This window comes from Balaenoptera acutorostrata, chromosome 7 (genome assembly GCF_949987535.1).
Source record: "Balaenoptera acutorostrata chromosome 7, mBalAcu1.1, whole genome shotgun sequence".
Classification (NCBI taxonomy): Eukaryota; Metazoa; Chordata; class Mammalia; order Artiodactyla; family Balaenopteridae; genus Balaenoptera; species Balaenoptera acutorostrata.
Window position 1 is genome coordinate 5399607 of NC_080070.1, and position 18925 is coordinate 5418531.

The following is an 18925-nucleotide window of genomic DNA, read 5'->3' on the forward strand; positions in this document are numbered from 1 at the left end:
CTCTGATTCATTCTCTTTAATAAACGGCTCTGTGATGCTTCGTGATGTTGATGAACTGTAAGTAAGGAAGCCATTCCACTGCTGACAAGCCTGTATTTTGCTTAGAGTTTTTCCCACAACAAACAGTGTTGCCATCAGTACCTTGTACAAATATCCCCATGTATTGGTAACTTCACGTCAGTGGTGTGTAGGCCCCAAAGTGAGATTTCTGTGTTAGAAGTACATGTACTTTTCATTTTAGCAGAAGGGCTGTAATTGCCCACTTCTTCCTGCAGTGTATGAGACTATTTTTCTTGTTTTCCCTTTGGTAGCGTTACCACCCTTTTGTATTTTTGCCAGCCTATTAAGCGTAGACCGACAATGTCACCTCAGTTGCAACTTTTCGTGTTTGCCATTTGGGTCTGCTCTTCTGTGAGCTGCATTTGTCTGTTTTGCAGTTTATAAGAACTTGTACTATTAGGCAAAGGATGTTTTGTAGGGGAAAATACCTACCAGAAAGTGTGGTATGTTTTTTCCTTTAAGAGTTTTAATTTTTATATAGTCAAACGTATAATTTTCTGTAGCTTCTATTCCTGGTTAAGACTGTGGGTTGCGTATGTACTTTCTTAGATGTTTTTTCTTTCAGGAATTTTATTCTTTATGTTTAAGACATTTATTTTTTTTTCCATTGAACAACCAGTTGTGGAAGCACCATTTAGTATTGGGTTGGCCAAAAAGTTCGTTGGGGTTTTTCTGTAAGATTTGTGGAAAAACCCAAACGAACTTTTTGGCCAACCTAATAATGTATATGACCCATCCATATTAAACAGAATTTTAGTACTACCAAACTACTGTACATTAAGTTTTCACGTGTGCCTGGGTCTATTTGGATTCTCTGTTCATTTCCACTGGTCTTCTTGTCTCTTATACCAAACTGTATTCATCTCCATACAGATTCTTTCTGTGCGTTCTAGTTTGTTCAGCTCTGAGTCTCATCTGGAGTTGAACAGATAAATTGCATAAGTGGTTTTTTTCAGAAGTTAATTCAATTCACATACCAAAATTTCTAACAACAGCACACCCCGTACTGTGTGCTCCCAGGTGGTGCTTGGTGAGGACCGTGTCTGGTGGGGATCTGGTCAGTTTTAGCTGAGAATGCAGAAACTCAGATTATAATAATCCTTTAGCCCTCTTTCTGTTCTGTAAGCTTATTGTTATGTCAAGTCCTTTTAGAAATGGTGGGATATAATAAATAGCAGAAGCCATTAGCCTGTTGAGTTGGTAGGATCTGGGAGTGACATTACGTACAAGACAAGACAGCCAGATAGAAGAAGTGCTCAGCCAGTCAGCAGTATCCCTTTGTAAAAATGCCCTGAGAGTTTAGTGTCAAAAACATACAAAAACAAGGTAGTGATATCATCGCTTTAGGTGAAAAGATTGTCCAGCATTCAGGGTTCAGGTGAGAGTGTGGTCAGTGAAAAGGTCACGTGAGTTCAGGTGGGGTCTTCAGTGTGGCTTCTGCCGTGACCCAAGGGTGGTACCTTTGTGTGAAAGAGGCTGCAGGCCAGTTGCCCGTGGAAGCCAAGTGGCTCTGAGGTGTGTCCACGTGCGTTTTCTCAGGGGCTGGGCCTGTACGCTGCTCGGGACATCGAGAAGCACACCATGGTCATCGAGTACATCGGGACCATCATCCGGAATGAAGTCGCCAACAGAAAGGAGAAGCTTTACGAGTCCCAGGTGAGCGCAGCACCCCTCCTGTGCCGCCTGACAGCCGCGGCGCAGGGCCGGATCTGACCGTCATGCTGGTGGAAGTGCAGTGTCGAACAGCGCCACGTCTGGATATGTTTGTATTTTCCTCCTGTCTTTTCCGTCGGTCTTACTGTCTGCGAGGATGTGGCTGGATTGACGCGCCTGGCTTCACAGGCCACCTGCCGACGTGTTGGTTCCGTTCACAGCTTGTAGACGCCGCCTGACGGGCTGGCGTGTTGTCCCCGCACGTCCGGCCTCGCCCGCTCACGGGGACGGGCATGCAGAGGGGCTCCTGACCTCCTTCTCTTTCAGAACCGAGGCGTGTACATGTTCCGCATGGATAGCGACCACGTGATCGACGCCACGCTCACGGGAGGGCCTGCCAGGTGAGCGGGAGGCGCGGTGGGTCCGCGGGCTCACGGTGGCCTCGCAGTCACAGAGAGGATTTCTGTTTAAAATTGTATGTTTGGGACTTCCCTGGCGGTCCCGTGGTTAAGACTCTCCGCTTTCACTGCCGGGGCCCCAGGTTCAGACCCTGGTCGGGGAACTGAGATCCCACAAGCCGCGCAGCCAAAAAAAAAAAAAAAATGTGTCTATTCTATTAATGGACAGATAGAAATGTAATTAGAAAAAGTTTTCCCTGTGAGCTGAAAGGTTTTTTTTTGTTAAAGCTTCTTCCGAAGTCTTATAGTAAGTAGTTTCTGAAACGGTGGCTTGCAGGTATATCAACCATTCGTGCGCACCTAACTGCGTGGCTGAGGTGGTGACTTTCGAGCGAGGACACAAAATCATCATCAGCTCCAGTCGGCGGATCCAGAAGGGAGAAGAGGTAAGCGCAGGGCTCACATCTGTGCGCGCCTCTCCCTGTGGGCAGCGCCCGACTCCCCTGTACACGTGATCGGCTCGGCGGTGCCCAGTCCTGCGCTGCCAGCAAAGCCCTCCTCCCGGAAGGTCGGCCTCTGCCACCCTGCAGGTCTCAGTCCGACAGTCTTTGTCCTGCAGGTCCCACGCCCCGCACCGCTCGTGTGGACGGGCTCCCCTCGACCCCCACGCTGTCTGTTTGGCTTGGTGACCCTCTCTTTAAAATGACGCCCGTCGTCGAGCTCATGGCCGAGAATGTCACGGGATTGGTGCCTCGTGGTCCCCGGGGTCATCGTGGCTCACGTGAGGTCACCCTGAGGCTGTAGGCGGCAAATCTGGGGGTGCCCCGGGGGGTCCCCGTGGTCCTCCTCACACTCAGGGCCAGTACAGGCTTACAGGCTTTCCTACCAACAGATTCTTGCTGTCTCGTTAGGTGTTCTTTCCCTTGCCCCACGGATTACTTTGGCCCAGCACGTCGCCTGTTAGGATTGTTATTAGTCTTGATCGCCTTGTTTACGTTTCCTGACTCTGTCACAGTCGTGGCGAGCACGCGTTTCGAGGTGCGCTCCGTGCCTGGGATCGGGGTGTCCTGGGAAGCGGCTGCCACGCGGTGCGGGGTCCGTGGGGAGCCTCCCCTGTGCAGGGGGGAGGCGCCCGAGGCTCTTTACTGGGTTGGAGCCCCCAGCCCTACATGAACAGAGCTGTGAGATTATACTTGTATTTTTTGGTCATCTTTTTGGAATGTGCTTTTTTTAAATCAAGAATTGACCCGAGGCCTATTTTGCACATCTCACCAACTTGAGTAAATTAGAGAAAGTCTGTGACAACCCCAGGGTGGTGTCACGGCGTGGGGACGGATGGAGGCTCGGCAGCCCCAGGCCCTGCTCACGCCGCTCCGAGTGGGCCGCGTTAAGCCCTCCAGCCTGTACCTCACCTTACACACAAGGAGAAACAGTTCCTCGTGGAGTTCCTGTAAGAACTCAGTAAATACCGGTGTGTTCCCTTCCGGTGCAGAAGGGAAGTCTTTGCAAATAGTGTCCCGGGGTATTTGAATCAGAGGGACCTTGGCCGTGTCAGGTTTCTCAGGGGTCGGGGCCCCAGGGTGAGGCTTCCACTGTGGGAATCACGCAGACTCCCGTCCACCTTGACAGCGGGGTTGATCTGAGATGTTACCAATAATGCGGTTGCGCGTAAATAGAGCAACGTCTTTTAAATATTCTTGTACGTGAGGAAAGATGGAGAAGGATGTTCGCAGGCAAGAGCAACTCACCTCTGCCCATCTCGTTGCCCCGTCTGGCAAGAAAGGGGCGGGGGACGCCCCCTGGGCCCGGGGATGGGGGGCTTGTCCCACCCAGAGCGGCGGGCCCGGCACCGCGGCGCGCGGTGTGGAAACGCACCTGCTGCCCTCGCCGCCTCCGGCTTGGCCCCAGAATAGTGCCTCCCGCTCGCCTCGGGCCCCGCGGGATCCCCCGGAAGAGCACGGCCGGCAGCTCCGCGGCTTCCTTTTGAGGTTCCCCCACCTCCCCACCCGAGTCCCACGGCACCCCGACGCGTCAGGGCTTCCTTTAATTCCGTCCGTCTGTGGGCTTGGCTGTGCGCAGCAGGCAGAGGGAGGCCTTTCTCACACTGTGTCTTTGCTGTGGGCAGCTTTGCTATGACTATAAGTTTGACTTTGAGGACGACCAGCACAAGATCCCCTGTCACTGTGGCGCCGTGAACTGCCGGAAGTGGATGAACTGACGCATTCCCCGCTGTCTCAGAGGGCGGCTCGTCCCTAGGAAGGAGCGATTCACACAGCATTTGAATTTCGCAGACGGAAAGATGTTTTTGTTTTCTGTTTTGTGACTTTTTGGAAACTAGCTTCTGGGAGTCCTGATTTCCTCCGTGCTTTAGGTTAGAGGAGCACCAGGAGAAAGCCGACCGAGGCAACTTTCCTGAAGTTGCTGAGGTTAAAGAATTACAGAATGGTCCAGCACTTTTTTTTTCTTTTTCTTTTCTTTCTTTTTTCTTTTTGAGGGTGGGTTTTGTTTCGTTATGCTTCTTTAGTCTCACTAAGGAGAAACTTTTACTGGGGCAAGAGCCGATGGCCGCCCTGCCCCACCCCAGGGCAGAGGCCTTCCTGTGAATGTAAGACTGAAATCACCAGCGAAAGGGAGACGTCCAAAGTGCTGGCCACCGCCTTATCTGAAAAAGGGGCAGGCCCTCTAATTTAAAAGTTTTTAAATAAAGTAGACACCACTGAACAAGGAATGTACTGAATGACTTCCTTAGGGATAGAGCTAAGGGATAATAACTTGCACTAAAATACATTTAAATACTTGATTCCATGAGTCAGTTTATTGTAGTTTTTGATTTCTGTAAAATAAGAGAAACTTTTTGTATTTATTATTGAATAAGTGAATGAAGCTATTTTTAAATAAAAGTTAGAAGAAAGCCAAGCTGCTGCTGTTACCTGCAAAACTAACAAACCCTGTTACTTTGTACAAATATGTAAATATTTTGAGAAAAAATACAGTATAAAAATAGTTATTGACCAAATGCTACCAGGCTCTGCAGCAGCTCGGGTGCTTATAAAATGTTCATAGGGATGTTACAATATAATTTTGTTATTAAATATGCCATTATAATTATGTAATAACCAAAATTTCAACCTAGAGTGTTTGGGGTTTTTTGGAAACTACGGTCTGTTAGTACTTAATTGTTTTATACACCTTACTTCTCATAGAACAGAGTGTATGCTATGACTACAACTTTTATAGCCGTTTTGGTAATTTAAACTGATTTTTTCATATTATATTGTTGCATCCCTACTTCTTCAGTCAGGTTTTTTTGTGCTTACAATTTGTGATAACTGTGAATAACTGCTTAAAAATACCCCCAAATGGAGGCTGAATTTTTCTTCAGCAGAAGTAGTTTTGATTAGAACTTTGTTTCAAGCCACAAAGAATCATGTAAACATACTAGGATCATGTAGCAGGAACTCTAATCTAACTCTCTAGTCTTCTATTTAACACAAAAATTTGAAAAAGGAAAAAAAAAAGGAGAGATGTGACCATGCTTGCAGCTGCAGGACCCCGGCAGTAGGGTTTTGGAAGATGTAATTTTCAACTGTGTTTGTATGAACTGTTTGTTTACATTTCTTTAATTAAAAAAACACACTGTTTTGTGTTTGCTTGTAGAAACTTAATCAGCATTTTGAACCAGGTTAGCTTTTTATTTTGTACTTAAGATTCTGGTACTGACACTTCACAGGCTAAGTATAAAATGAAGTTTCTGTGTGCACAATTCAAGTGGACTGTAAAGCTGTTGGTATATTCAGTGACGCAGTTCTCAACTTGTCATGTATATGGCATGGTGTATTTTTATCTTACAGAATAAATCAATTGTATATATTTTTCTCTTGATAAATAGCTGTATGAAATTTGTTTCTTGAATATTTTTCTTCTCTTGTACAATATTCTGACATCCTATCAGTATTTGTCCTACCGGGTTTTCGTTTTGTTTTCTGTTCTGTATAATAGTATCTAATGTTGGCAAAAATTGAATTTTTTGAAGTATACAGAGTGTTATGGGTTTTGGAATTTGTGGACACAGATTTAGAAGATCACCATTTACAAATAAAATATTTTACATCTATAAAATGCTGCCTGAGTCTCTGTTGGCGTTCTGATCACAGCTTGGAAGCTGACGAGCGCTTGAACTTCACCGACAGCCTGGCCCAGCCTTTCAGAGTGACTGGCGTGTGGACGTGATCAACTTGGTTCTCTCCCTCTTCAGATGAGAAGTTTAGATGTAAGTTCTAAGGGGGCTGCTAAGAATTGAAACTGCTCAGAATCCCATTCAACTTCCTACAACAGCTTGTGCACTGCGTGATTTTACAGAAGGTCTCCAAGCCCCCATCATCTGACCAATTCTTTTAAATGCCCGTCTGAAACGCCTCCCGTCTGTGAAGCTGTCCATCTGGACGGGGCTGGACACGGTCACATCTGTGCCGGGCTGTAAAGCCCTTGCTCGGGGCGGCCTTTCCTTGGACCTCACGCTCGATTTCTCACCGTCAGACACACGAGGAAGGAAGCTTCAAGGCATCGCCGCGCCAAGGCTCAGATGGGCGAGCAGGGTGCTTCTGGCTGTCAGCTCTGCTGACCTGGATGGATCCGGCCTCCCAGGGAGAGGGGCGCGGGCCGGGGGCCGAGGAGAAGTGGAGCTCGTGAGTCTGCAGGAGGAAGTGGCATCGCGCGAAGCGTCTATCGCACCAAAGCCTGTCTCTGCAGGGCCAGCCGGTGCCTCAGACCCCAGGCGCCCCTTGCAGTGGGCCCTGGGGTGACAGTGGGGGCAGGAACAGCCCCGGCCCCGTGGCCCCAGCTGTCAGCTGCCGCCGTTCCCTTGTTCTTTGACCACACACTCAACTCACCTACTCGGCACCTGGAAGGACCAGAACGTGACACCGGTCCCTGCGTCACTGAGCTTGTAACCTGATGCGGACACAGACAAAGACAGGTGGTTTTTGAGCTGGAGATGGAGGCGGGAGGTGGGTGGGGTTCAGGAGAGGCCGCCCTGAGCAGTGAGGACGCAGGGCTGGCGGGACCCGTCCTGTTCCTGCCACGACGTCTGGACCGGCACACGCCTCACCTGTGGTTCCTCAGGGTTCTCGAAACTTGCGTGACCTTCTGCAATGAGCCCACGGTCTCCTTGGTAGGAAGGGGGAAGAGCCCCTTCTCGCTGTCGTCGTGTCCCCCACTCCCGGCTCTCTGGGATCCCTGTCCCCCGGCGTGTCCACCCGAGCTGCCGGAGGCGGCGGGAGTCTCGCTGGGCCGCGTCTCTGTCTCCCAGGAGGGTGTGGCGTTTTCCTCGCCAAAGCTGCCGAGGCCTCCGGGGTCAGGTTCATGGCTCTTCGCTGTGGCCCAGACCCCCCAGGCAGGCTCCCGATTGAGCTTCTGACGTTCTCTCCCTGCAGGTCAGGGTTTGCATGTTTGAAGATTTCCTTCTGGCCCCAGAAGTTCTTTTAACCCGGTTCTTATCCCAGCCACTGAGGTGGGAAGAGTGTCTCCCCTGTGTTTCTTTGGCTACGACCGTCACCTGCTTTGCTCCATGAAAGTCCCAGCAGGCGCGGCACCCGCTGGCCCTCTGCTCCCCCAACCCCATCCCACCGCCGCTGGCCGCGCGGCGCTCCCAGGCCTCTGTCCTCAGCTGGCTTGCCCTCTGCAGCCCCATCCAAACCTCCCCCTCCTCCACGCGGTGACGACTTCCCAAGCATCTGCCTCCTTCGCGCCAAACCCGGGGACGGTCGGCAGCCCTGTCGCTATTACAGCAGCTTCTCCTGCGACCAGAAAAGCTACACTTCCAAGACTCGGCGTTTAGCTTCTTCCCCAAAGCTGCTCCGCCAAGATGTCCTAACCCTGGCGGTGGCAGTTCTCCCCCCGCCCCCGGGGGCGCCGACAGGCATCATCTAGCTGTCCTCTGGGGCCTCACCCCGCAGCCTGGCCCGAGGCCCCTTCACCTCCAGGACAAAGCGACCTGCCATCCCCTGCCCCGGACACAGGTGTTCAGGCCTCTGTGCGTCCGCCTAGACTGCTCCCCAGGAAGCCCTCCCCGCCCTCGTGCCCCACCCCGTGAGCGCCGCGTACACGTAGAGCTTTAGTTTTACTTGACGGTCTCAACAGCTGAAATCAGTCTTTGAGGGCAGGGACTGGCACTTTGAGCCCAAAGGAGAAGAAAGAGGAGCAGGCGTGTGGGTTCCTCACCTCTCCCTCCCCCCCCACCCGGCTCCCGGCTTCCACTGGGGCTCAGCTGACCCCCCCGCACAGGCGCAGCCTGCTCGCTGCCCCCCCGGCCCCCAGCAGCCCCTCCATCCCAGAGAGGGGCTTCCAGCTCCTGGAGCCCAGCTGACAGAGGAACAGAGACGGTCGATTTCTGAAACAAAGTGATACATTACTCTTGACAGTGTAGATTAATACCTGTGTAAAAATATTTGACATTTTGTAATATTTTAAAATACCCTTATTTTTATTTAATAAAAAATGTTTGGGGCTTCCCTGGTGGCGCAGTGGTTGAGAATCTGCCTGCTAATGCAGGGGACACGGGTTCGAGCCCTGGTCTGGGAAGATCCCACATGACACGGAGCAGCTGGGCCCGTGAGCCACAATTGCTGAGCCTGCGCGTCTGGAGCCTGTGCCCCGCGACGGGAGGGGCCGCGATAGAGAAAGGCCCGCGCACCGCGATGAAGAGCGGTCCCCGCACCGCGATGAAGAGTGGCCCCCGCTTGCCGCAACTGGAGAAAGCCCTCGCACGAACCGAAGACCCAACACAGCCAAAAATAAATAAATAAATAAATAAATAAATAAATAAATAAATAAAATCAAGTAAAAAACTTTAAAAAAAAAAAAATGTTTGTATTGGAATAACGGAATCACTAAATGTCAGACCTAGAGATCGTGTAGGTCAGTGGTTTTCAATATTTTTAAGCAACAGAAGGTTTACAAAATTATTTAGAGCTTTACTCTTCAGTAGTATTTGCACGTGGTGAAAATTCAAAATGTACCAGAAAGCACATAGTAAAAGCTAGGTCTCCTCTATGCCATGTCTCTCAGCCAATTTCCCCACCCACTGGAAACCACTGCTATTGTTTTCCTGCAGATCCATCCAGAAATATTTCATGCGTATTCAAGCACATTCACCCACAGACACACACACACGTATAAAATGTCCATGTTTATCCTTAAAAACAAAAGGAGGGAGGGGGAACAACCACCAAAAAAACAAAACTAGAAGATGTTTAGGTAGTTTACGATTTTTCCTCATGAATAATGCTGTGATGGACGTCTACAGGTATGTACCTCAAGTAAACTGCATTATAGCAATTTACTGGACTTTTAAATAAATGTTTTATTTGGGGATAATTTTAGATTTACAGAAAAGTTGCAAAGATAATACAGAGAGTTCCCAAATACCCCTTGTCCTGTCTCCCCTAATGTTAATATTTTATAGAACATTCTTCTTGTCGAAACGAAGAGATTAACCTTGGTGCATTCCTATTAAGTAAACTACATACATTGTTCAGATTTCACCAGTGTTTTCAGTCACGTCCTTTTTCTGTTCCAGGACCCCATCCAGGCCACCACACTGCATTCGGTCACCGTGTGTCTCTTTGGTCCCCTCTGGTGACAGTGTCTCAGGTTGGCCTTGCTTTTCATGACCTTGACAGTTCTGATTTGACTGTTTCATTCCTCATTATGTTCAAGCTTTCCTTTAAAACTTTTAGCACATTTTTATAAGAGCTATTTTTAATAACCATTGTCTGCTAATTCTTTCATTTCTGGGTCTCTTTAGTTAACTGATTGTTCTTTTTTCTCCTGCTGACACAGGTCGCATTTTCTTGCCTTTTCCACATCTAGTAAGTTTTACTGGATTCCAGAGTCTGCGCTTTCACGGTGAAGGCTGGATGGTGTTGTGTTCTCATTCTGGCGGCAGCTGAGCTGCTTGAGCGTTGGGTCCCCCTTTTGAAGCTGCTCTCCAAGCGTTCTCAGGATGAGTCTAACTAGGCCTCACTGCTGAGGTCTGGTCCTTCGGGGGAACGTACGGTGCCCTGGTTACTCAGCGCCATGTCTTGGCTGCTGTGATCTCTGGAAGTGGTTCGGTTCATAGCTTCCCAAGACTCGTTCTCTCCTCGGAACGTGTTCTCGGCTCAGTCTCTTGGGGTCACGATGACCTGTGGACAGTGACGTGGCCAGACTCAAACCAGAGACCCTTTCTTCGCGTGCTCCCTCCGGCCCTACATACTGTGCTGCAAATTCTGGCCGCGTTGGCCTCCCTGAGCTGTTCTCCGTCTCAGTTCAGCAAGGCCAGCAGCCTCTCTGGGGCTCCCCTCTCTGCACAGCAGGCTGGAAATTGTCTCTGGGCGGAAAGCTGGGGTGAGGCGAGGCTCCCCTTGTTCTCTGGATACTGTCCTGCAGTCCTGTGATCCCATGTTTGAAAAGAGTCGTATTCTGTATTTTCTCCTTTTCTAGTTGTTTACCCCAGGAGGACAAGCCCAGACCCCACAGATGTAGTAATTTTCTCATTTCTTTTTGATCAAATTTTTTCCTTCTCATCAAATTCTATTTTCTTTAAAGGCATTTTTTATTTACCATATTTCTTCACCTCTGCTGTGTTCCTTTTATTCTTCATTTCTGAAATTATTTCTTTTAATTTCAAATTTTTGCTTGAGTTCTGTCATTTGTGAGTTTTCAAATTCTGCTTTATGTTGTCATTTCACACGACTTATGTCTTCTAGTTTGTTTTGAACGAGTGTTACAGTTTTGATTGGTTCTGGGAGCCTGTCTTCCTGGTGTGCTTTCATTCTTTCTTCCCCACGTCACCTCAGCTTTTTCCCCTACTTGATGCAGTGGTCATAGAACCGGGGCTGCAAGTACAAAGACTGTCAACAGGGATGTTTTCTAACTGTGCTGTTTGTTTTTGTTTTATCCTTTATGTCAGAATTCCTAAGGGCCTGAAGGGACAGGATGTGCCTTCACCCCATCCGGCAAAACTGGGGCTACCAGTGAATGCGGCTTCCTTGCCTGGTGCTGAAGGCAGCCCACTCGTTCTGCACCTGGGTAACCGTACCCTCTCTGAATGGGAGTGGACTGAGGGGCAAGGACTTCCCAGACAAGTACTGCTCCCTGCAGTGTAGACCAGCACAGTGACCAAACCAAATGTCCGTCCCTTCTAAAGGTGGGAAAAGTTTGGGTATAAATGAAAACAAGGAAAAACAGTAGCCGAGGGTAAAGGAATGAATAAAGGGTTATGTGATGGGAACCTAATATTTCGTTAGCACCTTGAGAGATTGTACCAGATGCCGCAAAGGGGGAAGCCATATATGGCTGGGACCACTCCTGATTTTGGAAACTGACTGGACCGAATAGAAGCCTGCAAACCCGAGTGGCCTCACCCTGGGAGATTCTCATACGATATGATGACAGACTGGATGGTTCCTAAGGACTGAATGGTCCAGTAACGTGCCAGTGCCTTTTGGCTTCTATGGTTGTTTTGCTACTGGGGATCCACGTTCGAAGACCGGGGGGTAAACTGCGCTACTGTGATTTATAATCGATGCGTTTTTGGTCTTTGTCCCCATTTCCGGCAGACATCTCCTAAAACCCGTGGACTAACGTGGATGATGAGAACGACACAGGTGTCTTTTGTTGCGTGTGTGAACAGCGTGGCAGCGGCTGCCGGGAGTGCCTGGCCCCCTCCTCCGCAGCCAAGCTACAGCTTTCCGTTTTCTCCGTTGGACCTCTCCTGCACAATTTTTATTCTGCTCCCAGCAGTTTCTCCCCAGTCTGGGGCCCTGACCTGGAAAGAAGCCCTGGCGGGAAGTTTCCAGAGTTCAGAGGCAGTGGGGCGCGTGGGCCCCCTGCACTGCTCCCAGCTTAGCTGGTGCTCTCAGACTTGGCACCGTGTTTCCAGCTGATACCTGTTCCCGATTTCGGGCTTTTTCATGCTCGGGCCCACCAGGTGCTCTGTTGCTGCTTCCTTTTGCTTTCTGTCATGGGCGTGGCAGTAACACACAGGGCTTAACAGCTGTTCGTTTGTTTCCCTACCCACTTTATTTTAATTTATTTATTTTTTATATATATTTTTATTTTTGGCTGTGTTGGGTCTTCGTTTCTGTGCGAGGGCTTTCTCTAGTTGTGGCAAGCGGGGGCCACTCTTCATTGCGGTGCGCGGGCCTCTCACTGTTGCGGCCTCTCTCGTTGCGGAGCACAGGCTCCAGACGCGCAGGCTCAGTAGTTGTGGCTCAAGGGCCTAGTTGCTCCGCGGCATGTGGGATCTTCCCAGACCAGGGCTCGAACCCGTGTCCCCTGCATTGGCAGGCAGATTCTCAACCACTGCGCCACCAGGGAAGCCCCCACTTTATTTTAGAGACTGTGAGGCTACCTTGTCACCTCGTTAGTTTGAAAACGTTATCCTTGGGTCTTCGGTTTGGCCGTGTAGCTGCTCTCATTGTACGTGGGTATCGACTGGGGGAAGATCCGAAAGCTGTGCTGCAACAGCTTCTCTGCCATCTCCTCAGAACCCACATCAATCTTTTAGCCATTTTAATGGGTGTGAAGTGGTATCTGATTGTGGCTTCACTTTGCATTTCCCTGATAACTGTGACATTAACACCTTTTCACAGGCTGAGCCATTTTCTACATCTTTGGTGAAGGGTCTGTTCAAGTATTTTGTCCATTTTGAAAATTGGTTTAAATTAATTAAATTTTAAGCACTTTATACACTCTGGGTACTAGTCTGTGGTTTAGCTTTTTGTTTTCTCAACGGTGTCTTGAGCAGAAGCTTTTAATTTTTTTTTTTTTTAATTTTTATTTATTTATTTTTGGTTGTGTTGGGTCTTTGTTGCTGGGCATGGGCTTTCTCTAGTTGCGCAGGCTCAGTAGTTGTGGCGCATGGGCCCAGTCGCTCTGTGGCATGTGGGATCTTCCTAGACCAGGGCCCGAACCCGCGTCCCCCGCATTGGCAGGTGGACTCTCAACCACTGTGCCACCAGGGAAGCCCCAGAAGCTTTTAATTTTTTTTTTTTTTTTTTTTTTTTTTTTTTTTTTAAATTGCTTACAATTCTGAGAGGTTCAAGTTTTTTGTGTGATTGACTGATTTTTTTTTTTTTTTTTAAATGAGGATCTTGAATCAGATGCGTATGTTTTGATTGATTGATTGATTGATTGATTTTGGCTGTGTTGGGTCTTCGTTTCTGTGCGAGGGCTTTCTCCAGTTGTGGCAAGCGGGGGCCACTCTTCATCGCGATGCGCGGGCCTCTCACCGCCGCGGCCTCTCTAGCCGCGGAGCACAGGCTCCAGACGCGCAGGCTCAGCAGTTGTGGCTCACGGGCCCAGCCGCTCCGCGGCATGTGGGATCTTCCCAGGCCAGGGCTCGAACCCGTGTCCCCTGCATTAGCAGGCAGACTCTCAACCACTGCGCCACCAGGGAAGCCCCAGAAGCTTTTAATTTTGATGAAGTCCAATTCATTCATCTTTGACGACTACTTCTTCCAATGAGTAATCTTTGCCTCCCCTAAAGTTATGAAGGTATTCTTCATTTTCCTCTAAAAGCTGTATAGTTTTCTTTTTTCTATTTAGATCTATGACCATCTTGAAGTAATTTTTGTGTATGGTATAAGGTAGGGGTCAAGTTTCATTTCTGTCCATAGGGATATAAAATTCTTCCAGCACCATTTGTTGTAAAGATTATTTTTGCCCAGTGGGTTTTGTTTCCTTTGCTGAAAATCAATTGCCCATATATGTGTGGGTCTATTTTTGTTCCACCAATCAATTCTTCATCTGTAAGTCATTATTACAGTCTGCCTTGAACTGGTGCATGTGCTCCAACTTTATTCTTTACAAAATTACTTTGGCCACTCTTACTTAGTCCTATGCATTTCCATGTAAATCTGAATTTGAAAATTAGATTGTCACCTTCTACAGAAAGTCTACTGGGATTTTGATGGAGTATAGTATTAAATCTGTAGATCAAATTGTAGAGAATTAACATCCTAACAATATTGATTTTTCTAATTAATGAATATAGCGTAGTTCTCCATCTATTTAGGTTTTCTTTAATTTCTCTCAGCAATGTTTTGTATTTCTCATTGTACAAATCTTAAAATTAAGTTTTCACATTTTTGATCCTATTGTAAATTGCAATTACAATCCCATTATTTTTTATTTTGAACTGTTTGTTGCTACCATATAGAGGTACAGTTCATTTGTATTATTTTTTTTTAATAAGTTGGTGGGGTATTTTTATTTTTATTTTTTTGGCCGCACGGCTTGTGAGAATCTTAGTTCCCCGATCAGGAATTGAACCCGGGCCCTTGGCAGTGAGAGAGTCCCAACCACTGGACCGCCAGGGAATTCCCACAATTCATTTTTATGTTGACCTTTTATCTCGTGATCCTGATAAACTTCTTTACTCTATCTAGTAGTATTTTTGAAAACCCCCTGTGATTTTCTACACACTTGGTCATAGTCTGCAGATCGACAGTTTTACCTCTTCCTTTCCAATGTACATGCCCTTTATTGCTTTTTCTTGCCTATAGCAGTGGCTAAGGCTTTCACTACAAATGTTGAATGTAAGTGGTAAGTACGGCCATCCTTACCTTGTTCCTAAACCAGTCTTTTTTTTTTTTTTAATGATACTACCTATAGTTCTCCATAGATGCCCTTTATCAGGTTGAGGAATTTTCCTTCCATTCCTAGTTTGCTGAGTTTTTATCGTTAACGGGTATTGAATTCTGATTTTCCTGCAAGATCCTAAGCCTTCTTCTCTTGTATTATTAAATCATAATTAACACTGATTCTCTAACGTTAAAGCAGCTTTGCATTCCTGGGATAAAACCCACTTGTTCATAATGTACCATCCTTCTTACGTATACTGGATGTGATTTGCCAATATTTTGTAAGGGAATTTTAATTCTCTATTCATGAAGGATATTGGCTTATGATTTCCTGGTATACTGCTTTTAAGATGAATAGTTACGGCTTGCTCATAACATCAAAATTTCATAGAAGTTTTCCAGAAAAGGTTGTGTATTATTGACACAGTTTTTTCCTCCATTGTTTGATAAAATTCATCAGTGAAACCATCTGTGCCTGGAGCTTTCTTTGTGGAAAGGTTTTTAAACTACAAATTCAATTTATTTAACAGGTGTAGAGACAGTCAGGGGTTCTATTTCTTCTTCAAAGAAATTGGGAAATTTGTTTCTTTCAAGGAATTCATTTAAGATATCAGATTTATTGGCAGAAATGTGGTTCCTAATAAGCCCTTACTCATTTATAAAATAGTTTATTTTTTACAGCAATTTTAGGTTCACGGTAGAATCGAGCAGGAACTGTAGAGCACACAGCTTCCCCACCAACACCCCTGCGCCAGAGCAGGGCCTTCGTTAGAGCTCGTGAACCTGCCCTGACACATCACTGTCACCCGAAGCCCATAGCTGACATTACAGTTCACTCTTGGTTTGGTGCCTTCTGTGGGTTTTAACTACCATTACGGTATCATATACAGGAGATTCACTGCCTGAAGAATCCTCTGTGCTCTGCCTATTCATCTTTCTCCCCCGACCCTACCACTGGCAACGAATGATATTTTACTGTCTCCATGGTTTTCCTTTTTCCAGAATGTCACAGGGTTGGAATAATACAGTACATAGATTTTTCAGGCAGCTTCTTTCTGAGTAATACACACTTAAGATTTGTCCATGTTTTTTTGTGGCTTTATAGCTCATTTCTTCTCAGCACTAAATATTCCATTGTCTAGGTGTACCACAGTTTATTTATCCGTTCACCTACTGAAGGACATGAGTTGCTTCCAAGTTGGCAATTACAGATAAAGCTGCTGTAGACATTTGCGTGCAGGTTTTTGATCATATGATAAGAGTATATTTAGTTTTGCAAGAAACTGCCAAACTATCTTCCAAAGTGGCTGCACCCTTTTGTGTTCCCACAAGCAATGAATGAGAGTTCCTGTTGCTTATCTTTTTTAACATCTGCAGAATCTCTAGTAAAGTTGCCACTCTCACTACTGATATTGGTAATTTCTTTTTTTTTTTTTTTGACTAGAGTTTTAACAGTTTTATTAATATTCTTGATCCAGCTTTTGGTTTCATTAATTTTTAATTTTCTCTTTCATTCATTTCCATCCTAATATTTAATATTTCCTCTGCTTCCTCGTTCTTCTAACTTGCTCTTCTTTTCCTACTTTAAAGTGGAAGCTTGTCATTGATTTTAAACGTTTATTCTTTTCTAATACAGCTTAGTTTATAAAGTTTCCAAGTACTGAGTTAGCTACATCCTACAGTCTTTGATATGTTGTGTTTTCATCTTCAGGCAGCTGAAAGTAGCCTTTTGATTTCTTCTTTGACCCACAGAGTATTGGGAAGTATGTTCTTGGTTGATTTTCAAATATTTGAAGATTTTCCAGGTATTTTTTATTGATTGATTGATTGCCACACCGCGCGGCTTGCGGGAGTCTTAGTTCCCCAACCAGGGATTGAACCCAGGCCCTCAGCAGTGAAAGCGCAGAGTCCTAACCACTGGACCACCAGAGAATTCCCCCAGGTATCTTTTTATTATTGATTTCTATTACTGTTATTCTTGTTATTGATTGCTCATATAATTTGCATGAGTTGAATTTGTATAAATTTGTATAAAAATTTATTGAGATTTCTTTAATATCCTGGAACATGATCTCTGTTGGTAAATATTTCACGTGTACTCGAAAAGAATGAGTATTCTATGTCAAGCTGGTTAATAGTATTGTTCAAGTTTTCGATATCCTGTTTCATCCACTTGTTTGATGACGTATATTGATATTTTGAAGTTGTGTCATTACGTATATAAATGCTTGAGATTATTTCCTCTTAATGAATTGACACCTTTATCATTATGAAACAACCCACTTTATCCCTAGGAATATTCTTTGCTCTGAAATCTCCTTTGTCTAATATTAATATAGCCACTCTAGATGTCTTCCAATTGGTGTTCAACAGGCATATACATATTTTCCCACCCTTTCATTTTTAATTCACTTGTGTCGTCGTCTTCAAAGTGAGTTTCTGATAGGCAGCATATAGTTGGATCTTGCATTTTTATCCAATCTAACCATCTCTGCCTTCTAACTGGGGGCATTTAGACCCAGTTACAAAAAAACAAATTATTTTTTATTGAGGTGTAGTTGATGTAAAATGTTATATAAGGTTCAGGTGTACAACATAGTGATTCACAATTTTTAAAGGTTATATTCCATGTATAGTTATTATAAAATATTGGCTATATTCCATGTGCTGTACAATGTATCCTTGTAGCTTATTTTATACATAGCAGTTTGTACCTCTAAATCCCCTAACCCTGTCTTGCCCCTCCCCACCCCCCTTCCCTCTCCCCACTGGTAACCACTAGTTTGTTCTCTGTATCTGTGAGTCTGTTTCTTTTGATTCCACATATAAGTGATATCAGAGTATTTGTCTTTCTCTGACTTACTTCATTTAGCATAATACCCTCCAAGTACATCCATATTGTTACCAATGGCAAAATTTCGTTCTTTTTTTATGGCTGAATAGTATTCCATTGTGGGTATGTGACTGTGTGTGTGTGTGTGTGTGTACACACATCTTTATCCATTCACCTGCTGGTGGACACTTAGGTTGTGTGCATATCTTGACTATGGTATATAATGCTGCTATGAACATTGGGGTGCATGTATTTTTTCGAATTAGTGTCTTGTCTTCTTCAGATATATACCCAGGAATGGGATTGCTGGATCATATGGCAACTCTATTTTTAGTTTTTTGGGGAAGATCCATACTGTTTACCATAGCGGCTGCACCAATTTGTGTCCTTACCAGCAGCGTACAGCAGCGGTCCCCAACCTTTTTGGCACCAGGGACTGGTTTCATGGAAGACAATTGTTCCATGGATGGGGGGTGGGGGGGATGGTTCAGGCAGTAATGCAGGTGATGGGGAGCAGCAGATGAAGCTTTTGCTTTGATTTGTAAATACCGAAAAATCCTTGCATCCTTGAGATATATCCCACTTCATCATGGTGTTTGATCCTCTTAGTATACTGTTATATTTTTAATTAATTAATTAATTAATCAATTTATGGCTGCATTGGGTCTTCGTTGCTGCACGTGGGCTCTCTTTGGTTGTGGTGAGCGGGAGCTACTCTTCGTTGCAGTGCATGGGCTTCTCATTGCAGTGGCTTCTCTTGTTACGGAGCACGGGCTCTAGGCTCAAGGGCTTCAGTAGTTGTGGCACGCGGGCTCAGTAGTTGTGGCTCGCAGGCTCAGTAGTTGTGGCACATGGGCTTAGTTGCTCTGCGGCATGTGGGATCTTCCCAGACCAGGGCTCGAAGCCATGTCCCCTGCATTGGCAGGCGGATTCTTAACCACTGCACCACCAAGGAAATCCATGTTTTTTTCTTGATGAGTCTGGCTAAAGGTTTATCAATTTTGTTATCTTTTCAAAGAACCAACCTTAGTTTCATTGATCTTTTCTATTTTTTTTTTTTAGTCTCTACTTCATTTATTTCTGCTCTGATCTTTCTTTCCTTCTACTAATTTTGAGTTTTGTTATTCTTTTTCTAGTTCCTTTAAGTGTAAGGTTAGGTTGTTTGAGATTTTTCTTGTTTCCTGAGGTAAGCTCGTATTGCTATAAACTTCCTTCTTAGAACTGCTTTTGCTGTATCCCATAGGTTTTGGATCATTGTGTTTTCATTTGCCTTTGGGTATTTTTTTTTAAATTTCCTCTGTTTTTTTCATAGATCCAGTGGTTATTTAGTAGTTTATTATTTAGCCTCCACATGT

General features: G+C 45.9%; 1 protein-coding gene across 16 annotated transcripts in view; it reads left to right on the plus strand.

Moving 5' to 3' along the window:
- KMT2C (lysine methyltransferase 2C) overlaps positions 1-8431 on the plus strand; it is a 288523-nt gene extending 280092 nt beyond the window's left edge. For 14 of the 16 annotated variants that reach the window (XM_057550459.1, XM_057550458.1, XM_057550465.1 and 11 more), the window contains 4 exons: positions 1600-1716; positions 2041-2114; positions 2449-2557; positions 4237-8430. In XM_057550459.1, the coding sequence (XP_057406442.1) occupies positions 1600-1716; positions 2041-2114; positions 2449-2557; positions 4237-4329 (393 nt within the window). In that variant the 3' untranslated portion in view covers positions 4330-8430. Of the gene's footprint in view, positions 1-1599; positions 1717-2040; positions 2115-2448; positions 2558-4236 lie in introns of all 16 variants that reach the window. The other 2 variants (XM_057550470.1, XM_057550473.1) reach the window with 1 other exon arrangement.
- Positions 8432-18925: the final 10494 nt, after the last annotated feature.